The 11566-nt window shown below is 59.4% G+C and overlaps 1 protein-coding gene across 1 annotated transcript; it reads right to left on the bottom strand.

Annotated features, from left to right (window-relative positions):
- Nucleotides 1-3782: 3782 nt before the first annotated feature.
- Nucleotides 3783-11351, bottom strand: PSMF1 (proteasome inhibitor subunit 1). Its single transcript, XM_074157308.1, has 7 exons — nucleotides 11155-11351; nucleotides 10022-10174; nucleotides 9368-9450; nucleotides 8502-8687; nucleotides 6951-7004; nucleotides 5156-5314; nucleotides 3783-5024 (listed from the first exon to the last, which is right to left on the bottom strand). The coding sequence occupies exons 1-7, from the start codon at nucleotides 11281-11283 to the stop codon at nucleotides 4973-4975; spliced, it is 816 nt and encodes a 271-aa protein (XP_074013409.1). The 5' UTR covers nucleotides 11284-11351; the 3' UTR covers nucleotides 3783-4972.
- Between the last annotated feature and the right edge of the window lie 215 nt (nucleotides 11352-11566).

An 11566-nucleotide genomic window follows, 5' to 3' on the forward strand; every position in this document is an offset into this window, starting at 1 on the left:
TTTGCCCGTGCCCGCCTGGCAGCCTTTGGCCACCTTCCTCGCCTCTCCAGACCTTTCTTGGATAGGGGTCCGTCCAGCAGCACCGGAGCGATGCGGCTTTGGAATGTCCCGCTGGACTGCACGGGCTCTGCTGGGCTGTTTCCCACCACCAGCACTGGGGTAACGCAGCCTTCAGACGCCCCGTTTGCCTCCCCGGCTCCTTCATGGATGGGGTCCTGCCCACCAGCATCATGGCAACAGCTCCTTCGAGACACCCATGGGATTTCCATGCCATGGCCTGTTGCAACCCGGGCTGGACACAAGGCCAAGCTCCCCACTGCAGCTGGCTCATTCCCGGCTGCTGGGGTGGCTGCTCCTCTTTGGGACGGAGCTTCTCATTTTCTGCCATCAGTGACCTCTTTTTTAGCAATAGTTTCACGTAAAACTCTGTAGTGTAGAGTTGGTGCTTGCACCTCTCTGGGCAGAAGAGAAGGAAGCAGTGACCACGACCACCATCCGTGCGGCAGGGTCCAGCCCCCCGCCACCCTCCCAGCCCTTGCACCCCACCAGCCCCACTCTGGAGAGCGGGATGAAGGCTGGGACACATGCCCACACCGCGCCGAGCATCCCGCTCCCACCAGCAGCCCTGGAACGGCCTCCTCAAAAATCATGGTGCTCTGTCCGGAGGAAAGAGGACGATTCCCAATGCCTTGGAACGATGTGGTGGTTCTGTTCCCGTGTTAGACAGGCAGCTCTGCCCGCCGGGGTGCCCGCGCGAGCCTTTGTGCCGATCACAAGGGCCATTGTCTGCGGCGTGAAGGTAAAATTGCATCTCGGGAATTAAACATGAAGCATCATTAAAGCACAACGTTCTGTGGAAAGAAAAATTGGTCTGAGCAGGATGCTGAGAGAGGGAAATAATTATCCCATGGGAAAACGCAGACCCACAAAAGGTGGTGTTTGTCATCAACTGCCACCAGTTTTTAATCCATCCTATAAACTACTCACTTCAAATGTTTCCAGGGGGAGGCAAATCTCTCCAGACAGCCTGACACAAGAGAAAAGTCATTTTTACACACGATGCGATTGCCTGGGTCAGGTTTTATTTCTGGTCTTCCAGCGTCCCCCTCACATGCTGGGAACAGTATCCTCCACCTGGTGTTTTCTAACGCTTCGCAGCTGATTCCTCCTATTGCTGCAAAGGGCCATGTGTCCCTCCCTCCGTCACCACATCACCCGTCCACGCTCCGTATTTATTGTAGGATCCTGGGAAATGACCTTGAATGGCCTCATGCCCGCAGCCCTGGCACTAGCCCATGCTTGGGGTGAAATGGGTGGCTGTGCTCTGCTGTCCCCCAAATAGGCATTGCCTCTCCCCACGGCCCTGGGGCAAGTGGCCATGAGCAGCAGGATGGGCACTGGGAGGCGGGGGTGATGCCATACCCAGTGATGAGGGGAAGGGTCCTGCCGAGGGGGGCACTGAAGGCAGCTCAGCAGGCAGCAGACACCAGCCCTGGCCCCGCTGCCTTCCTGCAAAGCCAAGGACAACTGCAGCTGCCTCGTGCTTTGCACAGCTGCACCCCAGGCAGGTCACCCCGACACCACGGGGATGGGCAGGATGGCCAGAGGGAGAGGCGCCAGGCAGGGCATGAGGCTGGCTCATTTCCTCTGGCAATGCCACCACACCGGTCCCTGGAGTATGGTGCAAGGGCAGGCAGGTGGCGGGCAGTGCATCCTCGTCCCCTCGCTCAGCACAGAGGTCTCCAGTCCCCCAGCTCTGGGGCTTTGGGGCTGTCCCTGCTTGTTCGAGGGGTGAGCAAAGAGGGGACAGCCCAGCACGCCTTTTCCAGTCCCATATAATGGGAGCTGCTTTGTTTTCCCATCTGTGCAATACACACCGGTTCCTCCCTCGCGCCGTGCACGGGACACGTAGGATCCCAGGGACGGAGCATCGTCTGCAGGGTAATTAGCAGCGCTGGGGGGCTCTGCCTTTGGGAGCATGTGGGGCAGGTGCCGCTGGGCTGGGTGGGCAGGCAGATGGCCTGAAGGACTCTCCGGGGGTCTCAAGCCATTACCAATAATCCAGCGTCTTTCTTCAAACGTGACGTGGAAGCGCCTCGCCGGTGCTGCGGGAGGAGGGAGGGCTGTGCCCGTGCCAAGACCGCACACACCAGCCCCAGCCGCTCTTCATGGCCTCCCCATAAAATTAACTGGAGGTGCATGGCTTGATGTGCTCCCTTGCATGGTAATGCTTTCCATCACCTACATTAGCAGCAGCCATGCCAGGCTGGGGACACGCAGATGGGAACCTGGACTGTCCCTCCTGCTGACCGGAGACCTGGCCCTTGCAGCTGCCGGGCTCGGCATGGTACGAGCCCCACAGCAGGGATGGCTGCCCCCCAGCCACGCTCAGGGAATGGGGTCTGTGCCCAGCCACAAGCCCTGCGGATGGAGAGAAGATTGAGCTCGGGATCGCTGGTCCCCGGGAGCCACGTCTGCCACGCTCTGGGCAATTCTGCAGCCACGGGGATGATCTCCTGCCCTCCCAGAGAGGAGGATCCTCACCTCCTTTTACCCATCTTCTTGGCACATCCCCAGGAGCCCCCAGGCTCAGGGATGGGCCTGCAGCGGGCACGGCTCACTGCCAGGCACTTGCCCTCTTTGAAACCCCTCTCCTTTCCCACCTGCTCCCCCAGCTGCACGGCACGATGGACCCGCTGGGGCTGAGCGCTGCAGACAAAAGATTGTTTATCAGGACCCGCCGCAGCCTCTCCCAGCGCTGGCTTGCTTTAATTAGCCCCATCAAAGCCGGCTGCGTCTCTCCCTCCTGAAAGGTTGCAGAACATGATTAATTCAGGCGCAGAAAGCAGCCGCCTCCCGCAGAGAGGGGCCCCTCTGATAAGGCCAAAGCTGTTTCCTCTCCCCACGGCACCCTGCGTCTCTCAACCCCATGCAGCGAGGTTGGGGGCTCCTTTCTCCTGGGGCAAAGCTATGGATGGGCTCAAGCTGCCCCAGGAGCCGGAAGGGACAAGCAGGAGCTATGGCCTCACTGAGCCCTGGGTCTCTCCTCCCATCCCACCCATGCTCCAAGCGTGGCCGCTTCCTGCTCCGGTCACTGCACTGCCCACTTGCTATCCTGTGGGTCTGCAGGTGGGACTGGCCACCAAAAGCCCCAGGAACACGCAGCAGGGATGTCACATCCCCACCAGGTCCAGGCTCACATGAGCTTTTGCCAACATGGGGGTCCGCAGAAGAGCCCTGGGGAGATGCAGGGGATGCCCCAGTTGCCCCCAGTGCTGAATTTCTATGGCCGGTCCTCCCCCCTCCGCGCAGCCCAGGGTTGCACATGCCGTAACTCAGCTTTATTAGCTGCTTTTGTAGGCAAAAGGGTTTTAAAAGGAAAAAGCCTTTGGGGAAAAAGAGATAGACGGGGGGATCACTTCCCCCTTTTTATTTATGCCAGCACGGCTGCACGCAGCGTACCGACAGCATTCAATACCCCGGAGAGCCAATTACCGCAAGGAGCGCAGCCAGAGCCAAGGCTGGGCTGTTCTCCACTTAATTTTCTTAATACAGTCACATCATCTCGGAAAAGCGCTGCTGCTCAGGGGAAGGTACAAAGCGTCGTTCCCAGCGTGAATCCTCTGCCCCTGGGAGCGCAGGCAGAGCTCCCATCAAGGAAGCCCAAGGGCACCTTTGGGGCTTCCCTTCTCATGGGGGGGAGGAAGGGGCTGCGGCTGGGGAGTGGGGGGAGGCCCACCCCCAGCAAGCACCAACACAACGCTATTGTCAGTTTTTTATTTCAATCTCACGAACATCCTTCTAAGAAATCAAACCACGAGAAGAAAGAAATAGCGTGAATCCCTGATGGGACAGCCCCCAAATTAACTGACCTGGGGGGAGTAGCGGAGAAAGGGAGGGGGGTTTCCAGAAAGCTCAGGAGGCTGAATCACACAGATCTCACCCGTCCCGTCCCCCCCCGCCGAAGTCGTCTGGCAGCGTTCAGCCAGGAAAAGCCTCACCAGCCTTGTGCAACAGGACTGACGGTAGGAAACATGTTCCTATAAACCCCTTCTGCAAAGCAAATCACACAGCCAAGCGAGCCCCCCAGTGCACAGCCCCAGGAGGATCCCAGCTCGGTGCCAGGCTCAGCTCTGCCGTGCCTGGAGAGCCAACGCTGGACCCAGCAGGTCACCCGGGTACCGAGCATCCTCCCTCCTACCCCAGCCCTGCGTGGTGCCCGGTGGGCAGCCCTCACCGTGCTGCCTGTGGGGCTTTGTGTGCACCCCAGGAATGAAAAACCACAGCTGCAGGGAAGAGAGGGGGCAAGGCGGGGAGGCAGGAATTCAATATATGTCTCTTCTCATGCACGTTAAAGGTGTTGCTGGTCTTGAAAGCCAATGGGCACAGCCATGTGGAAGCCGACCTCGGCTGCTGCCGGGGGGTCTGCCCATGGAGACCCCGTGGGATGGGCCTTCTAGCCCTTCACGCTGATCGACCCTTCGCTTGGATGAAGAGCAAGAGAGAAACTATCTCTGCAAGGGGAGCCCGCTCTGGCTGCTGCCTCCAGCCAGTCAACTGCAGCTTCCCAGCACAGGAGCGGCAAGAAGCCAGCTCCCTCCCCAGCACTGACCACTCGTGTAACCCCAGCAGCGAAAGCGGTGCCACCCCACAGAAGCAATGGAAACCCCACAGCACCTGGGCCGTTCTCAGAGCACCAGGATGCACCCCACGCTGCCACCTCACACGGGGCAGGACCACTTCAGCTGGGTGTAAATGGCCAGGCACCCTCAGAGGAGCACGGAAAGAAATGGACCTACTGCCTCCTCCTCTGTTCTGCACACAGGGAAGCCTTTATAGCTGGTCTGACACAGGAAGAAAAACGCTGCTGAAAAGATCGAAGTCCACCAAATGGGGAGCAAAGAGGGGGAAGTGCCCCTGCTTCCCAGGAAACTGCTGTGGCCACAGCCAGGAGAAGCCATGTCGCGACTCCTCACATGAACATGTCATCATAGCCTGGAGGGGGAAGGTGGTCAGGATCTGGCCTGGAAAGAAATTCAGCGCAGAGTCAAAACCAGGACCAAGAGCTCAATCCCGCAGCAACAGGGATGAGCCAGGAGACTCAGGGGCAGCCCAGAGAGCAGGCTGGGGATTCCAGGCCCGACCAAATACCTACCCGGATCTACCAGCCCCTAACGGGCCAAAGGGGTCAAATCTGGCGCCTGGTGGAACTGCTCCCGGGGGAAGCCGGCCTGGGATGCCTGATGATGGGTCAATGCCGGGCCGCGGGAAGCCAGACCGCAGAGGATCCACGATCATTCCCCCACTCCGACCCCTGGGGAGAGGAAAGGCAGAGAAGGAGATGAGATTGGCACTGGTGAGAGAGGAGCAAAGCGTGTCCCTGTGCCAGACCTCTGCTGCAGGAACGCCGGGTTAAGTGGTCACACAGCACGTGGGAAGGAAAGCACCCCTAACCCACCACAACCTAACCCTCGGCAGTAAGAGAGCCCAGAGCCAATGCCAAAACAGACAATCAGAGTAGCAGAGAGGCAGCCTCCTTCTTCCTCTGGTTCCTGCAAGGAGCCTTTTAGGGCATCAGCAATGGCTGGTAAGTCCCGGTGAGCTGCTGACTGTCCCTGAAGGAAGCGCTGGACCTGCTGGCCCTCGCTGATGGCTTGTAGTCCCAACCCTGCTCTCCGCTCTCCCGGGCGAGCGGCACATCCTGCCCTGCGCAGTGTTGCAAGAGCTCACGGACCCGGCCTTTCCAAAGAGCTGCCTGGAAGTCATTTGCTGACCACGGCGGCTCCTCGGAGCTGCCCCACGCTGTGAGTGCCATTCCTCATGGTTGGCTTTGTGCAAACTCGGCTGGAGCCTCTGGACACCGCTGCCATCATACAAGTCATTAACAACGGCGCTAATGAGTTCCATTACGCCAGGCCGGCTGCCCAAAGTGCCCCAGGACAGCCAGGCCCCACGAGCATATGCCTGGGAGTCTGGGTCTCCAGCCCCCACACTGGCAGGTGTCAGAGCTGAAATATGCTTCCATTTACACTCTTTTTTTGTCATTTACTGAGAGAAACTTCTGATGAAGGACTGGAGGTAGCGAGAGAAACAGGGCCCCTTCCTGCAACTGAACCCCCTCTCCTCATGCTACCAAGTTTCCTTCCAGCCACCCAGGCTCCAGGCCTTTCCTTCCAGCCAGGCAGGACATTTTTAGCTGGCCCTTTTCTAGCCAAACCCATGGAGAACTAAGTCTTGCAAGAGGGGAAAAAATGCAATCCTCACAGGAGAGTGGTTCCAAAGAAGACTCCCCTGGGCCACAGGATGCTCTGCAATGACTCCAAGAGCTGTTTTTTGTCAGACTATGTGCTTTTAACTAGAATGCAAAATGACAGGTTCTCCTTGCCCAACCAAACCAAAGACCCAGAGACGTATCTGTGAAGATCAGTCCCACAGACAAGCCCTGCTTCTACCCAGGCTTTCTCTCAAGTGCTTCAGACAGCCGGGAGGCTCACAACTGGGACTCGAGAATCCGTGGACTCGCCTTTAAGCCTCCCCTTCTCCAGACTGCCAGGCTGTAGACACAGCAGCTGGTAACATTTTAAATTAGAGGCTTACATTCACTTAACGACGTATTCAGCTTTGATTTACTGAAGGAATTACTGCATGTTAAATGAATACAAGCTGATTATTAAACAGACGCAGATTGCAACCTATCATCTATGCAAGAGACGGGATCTTATTACGATATTAGAACCATATTGAGGTTTAGCAACTGTCAATTGGTCCCTTGCAATTTGCAGTGAGCAACTGTCCCATTGCCATCCATGCTTAGAGACACATTGCTGGATGCCTGAGCCAGGCGGACTCTAGCTGTTCCAGAGGTCCCCAGCCACTTCCACACATCCCAAGGGCAGAGCAGGGGATGCTCCCCGAGCACAAAAAGCACAACTTCTCCCAGCCATACTCACCCAAGAGGGTCAAGGTCTTCCCCACCAACAGCGAAGGGACTCAAGGGGGAAGGCCTGAAACACAGAACACAGAGAAAGGTTCAGCAAAGGGGAGACCGGTTGCGTGGAGCAAGCAAGCAGGCAGGGCAGTGCAGCCAGCCATGCTCATGGGTACTCTCCCACGGCAAACCCTGCAACACCCAAAGGGCCCTGGGACCTGCAGGACTGGTGTTGGGAGTCACCCCATGCCCAGGACATGGCATCCCCTGCTCCAGGGTGCAGCTGTATGTGGGCACCGGTGTGCGTGGCAGGCTTGCAGGAAGCTTGCTGAGATGAAGGGGTCCCTGCTGTTCCCACTGCTCCGGGCTGGAGCTGTCTGTGGACTCTGGGAGTTTCCATGCCAGGGGCTCCCTGAGCGGTGTCAGGCGAGGCCAGGCTCTCCAGTGTGTCCCAGTCGGAGAAACAATGACAGTCCTATTCCAGGAGTACGAGGACAGTGGGGCAGTGAGCCTGCAGCCAGCTGTCACATCTCCTTGCCAATAATATGTGCCAATAACATGGTTTCAGAGCCATGCCCAGCTCCAGCCTGTCTGCCCAGGCCTCCCCGAGGAGAATCGCGCACCCTGAGCACCAGCAGAGAGCAGCGGGGTTAAAGAAGCAAGAGGTGACATGCAAGACAGAAGCCACGGCCAGTCCCCAAGAGAAGGCAGAGCCACCACAGTGTCTCTGACTTCCAGCCAAAGGGCATTACAGCTTGTGGGAGGAGAGAGAAGAGAGCCTGCCTGCCATGTACGAGGGATGGCTGAGCACGAAGGGGCCAGGGAGGGATGGTGAAGTGGGTGCCTTGTGCCCCCTCTCCTCTGCTTTGCCAGCAAAAGCAAAGTGGAAAGCTGGGTCAGTAGAGCAAGGAGAAGAGGTCTCTGTTCCCTTCCACCAAGTCTGCACCTCCTGGGCTGGCCGCAAGCCCTGGCTGGGTGCACTGTCCTGGGAGGGCAGCTCTACTGGCCACAGCAGGCAGGAGGCTTAGAGGCAGCCGCAGTTCTGTGCTAAGCAAAGGCAGAGCTCTGCGCCCGCCACACATCCTCTCCCCTCTGCCCTGAGCACAGACCCCACAGCTCGGTCTGACACCCAGCACCCTGGTGTCCCTCCGGAGGCTGCTTGGCCCCACAATGGCACCATCCTTCCCACTGCTGTCCCTGCTCTTCCAGCCCTGGAGCCCTGATGGTCCTTCAGCCAGCATAGAGCAGGGCCTCCTTCTTTCCACCTTCCCCCCAGCCCTGCACGCTGCCCTCTCCCTTCTGGGTCTGCAGTCTCCAGCTGCACCCCCAGGCAATGCCAAAGGAGGGTCAGACCAACACACAGCTCGAGAACAGGCCATCTTAACAGGCCCCACAGCGGGCAACTTAAATCAAACCCAAGTATGTGGCCAACAATACCGAGACTGGCTGGGGAGAGTTTGAATGCCCTTCAGTCCCCATCCTACGTGTGTGAGGCATGGACCAGAGGTGAAGTTTGGAGAGTGGTGTCATGCCCATGTCCCTTCTAATGAAGGACCGTCAGCTCTTTACTCACCAGGATGGTGCTCTCGCACCTGGCGGCTGCCGAGGAGGAACCCTGAGGGGGTCGTAATCCCGGGGCAAGTCGGCATCCTTCTTCTCAGCTTCGGGCTCCTTTTTGGCCTTTTCTGCAGGGCCACTGAGGGGAGTGATGATGCCCGAAGCAATCCTTGTCCTCAGCTCCTCGGTGTTCTTGTACACTCTGCAGGGAGGAGAGGCGAGGTAGTGGGCTGGGGACGCCATGGCACCTGGGTGCAAGGTGCTGGACAGGCTGTGAGAGGGGTAGTGAGGAGACGGGACAAGCCCAGAGCATCCCTGGCACAAAACATGTCCCCAGTTGGCAGCACAGAGGGGATGAGAAAGGTGAACAGCACTCAGTGGCACCAAACCCCTGACCTTGTTTGAGAGGGCAGAGGTGCCACCTAACCCATGGAAATCCCTTGTGCTGTGGCTACAACAAGACCAGTTTGCAATGGAGGAAACCACAGCATGTGGCACTGGTCATTAGCAAGGTCACAGGGTGTCTGACCCACGGTCGAACCTGTAGCACCACTGGGCAGTGTCCACCCAGCACAGACAGGCAGGCAGTGCTCTGGAAAGAAGAGCACTGGGCTGCCCCAGCCCGTTCCCAGGTGGGGTGCCTCTCTCTTGGGCTCCGACTCACAGTCCCACTATCCCTTAAATCTTTCTTGCCTGTGACAGCAGCGCAGAGAAAGGCCCGGAGAGGGAGCTCTGGCCGCATTTCAGGGCTGGCTGGCTGCCCCCAGGGATTTCTACTGGGCAGGAAAGTCCCCCAGGCTCCTCCTAACCTGTTCTCTGCCCTCCTGCCCCATGCCAGTGGGACATTTTCTCCCATAGAAAATGCCAGGAAACTGAGATTACTTGTGGAAATCATCCAGGTGCTCCGGGTTGATGTAGTCAGCTACTGCCAAGGTTACATCTGCCACCTTCTGAGAACTGCGATCCTGGCAAAAGACAGGTGAAACACAGAGTGAGCAGCCTGGCAGAGCAGGAATGAAGGAAGGAGCCTGGGGGCTTGGGACACAAGGAATGGGATCACCTGTCCCTGTGCTGTGCCCGAATCCCTGGGAGCAAACAAACTCCACTGTACAGCGAGGTTCTCCCTGCCCACTCCCCCAGTCCAGGTTGCAACGGGTGAGAGACTGAGCAAAAACATCCTGGGCAGGTGCTTGCGGGGAACAGGAGAAGAGATCGGCAAACAAATTCTGAGGTGGGAAGGGGACATAAAAGGGGCAACTCCTGAGCCAGAGTGTGCAAGGCAAACTGCATCACTGGCCCAATGCAGCTGGTGTTTGACCAGCTTCACGCTGGGTCACATCTGCTGCACAGGCAGGTCTGCAGCCCCTAACACCCCCCCGAGTCTGCCCCATCCTGAGGGACAAACATCACTCAAGGTAGAACAAGTAACAGCAAAATTTTAAGAAACTGGCCCTGCTGTTCTTTGCACATTTTGGGCAGCAGCAGCCGCTGCACCTGAAGGACCCCAAATCTGCAGGGACCAGCCTGGGTGCTCACCATGACGTTGAGGATCATGCTGTCTTCTACCATGATGGCCTTCAGCAGCAGCTCACGGGCATCGTCTGTGGACTTGTAGCGCAGCGTATACACCTCCTTGTTGGCTTCCCAGCCGGTTGGCAACAGCTCCGACTTCCTTTCATCAGGACCTGGCTACAATAGGATAGACATGCTGCTGAGACCCTGCACAGGAGCCCAGCAAGCCACAGAGTACTTGTCTGCACAGAGACCCAGGAAGGGACCAAGGTCTCTGGGAGTGGATCTAGGTCTCCTAGTAAGGATCTCTTAATGCCTTCCATGTTTCAACTGCAGGAGAAGGGGGTTATTTTCTACGGGCAGGCCCTGCCTGCCTGCCAGTCTTGCACAGGGTCCCTGTGCTGGAACAGGAGGGACACAACCACCCTTTGCTGAACAGGAGGAGACAACAAAGATTCAGAGCAGGGGATGATGCTCTTCCCTGCCTGGCACCTCTTGCCTCCCCAGCACAGCTGTCTGGGGTGAGGGGGAAGGCTGCTGTCCTGTTTGTCGCATCTCCACAGTGGTGCTGCTAGGGGGGGCTGTCCCACACTGTCCCCCCCTCCAGTACTGGGGGGTTTCTCTGCCAACACTGTGACCTGCACCCCCACCATTGCCCCTCAGCACTGCACCAGACATCCTCTCAACACCCCCCAGCACCACACCAGGCTCCCAACCCAGTATCACACCAGGGCCCCCAGCACAGGGACTCCCCGGGCACCACACTCCCCCCCAACACTGCACTGGACACCCACCTTTTGGTAAGGGGTCCCCCTCCCCAGCACCAAGATCCCCCCCCGGCACCACAATAGTCCCCTTCCTGCTATTGAACTGACTCCAAGCACCGACCCCCTCTGGCAGCACCGGGTCCCCCGCAGCCCCCACCACCAAAGCCCCCTGCTCCGGACCCCCCCAGCAGCACTGAGACCCCTCAGGCCCCGCACCGGCCCGGGTGCCCCCGACACCCCTGGCGCCTTATGGCTCCCGCTCCCCCAGCAGCGGGCGCCGGGCTCGGCCGAGCGGCGGCGGCGAGCGGCGCTAGGAAAGGCCGGGGCTTGTCCGCGGCCTACACGGCCTCCGCGATAGAGGAGCCCGGCGGCGCCCGGCCCGGCCCGTACCTGGTCGCCAGCGCCGAGGCAGCGGTAGCCATGCCGGACCAGCTCCCAGTGGACGCTGCAGATCAGCGCGTCCTGCGGGCGAGAGATGACGGCCCGGGCCAAGGCGTAGAGCGGCTCCAGCCCCGCCATGGCCGCGCAGCACCGAGCAGGCGCGGCCGGGGCGGGCCGGGCCGGGCCGGGCCTGCGGAGGAGCCGCCCCGGGCAAGGCCCCAGAGGCCCGGCCGGGCCCGCTGCGGGGAGCGGAGCGTGGCACCGGGCAGGCCGGGGCAGGACCGGGCCGCCCCTCACTAGAGGGCCCCCGATCCCCGCGAAGGGACCGGGACCGCCTCCCCCCAGGGCCCGGCCGGGGGCTCCGGCCGCCGCAGGGGGTGAGCGGGGGGGTGGGGTGGATTAATCTCCGGAGGAATTTAAC

Source organism: Numenius arquata, chromosome 12 (assembly GCF_964106895.1).
Source record: "Numenius arquata chromosome 12, bNumArq3.hap1.1, whole genome shotgun sequence".
In the NCBI taxonomy this organism is placed as follows: domain Eukaryota; kingdom Metazoa; phylum Chordata; class Aves; order Charadriiformes; family Scolopacidae; genus Numenius; species Numenius arquata.

Excerpts from the sequence above, each read along its gene's own strand:
- PSMF1 (XM_074157308.1), bottom strand. The coding sequence starts at position 11,283 with ATGGCGGGGCTGGAGCCGCTCTACGCCTTGGCCCGGGCCGTCATCTCT. Across the intron at positions 9,451-10,021 it reads GCATGATCCTCAACGTCATG|GATCGCAGTTCTCAGAAGGT; the intron begins GTGAGCACCCAG and ends GTCTTTTGCCAG. Across the intron at positions 8,688-9,367 it reads CACCTGGATGATTTCCACAA|AGTGTACAAGAACACCGAGG; the intron begins GTAATCTCAGTT and ends TCCTCCCTGCAG.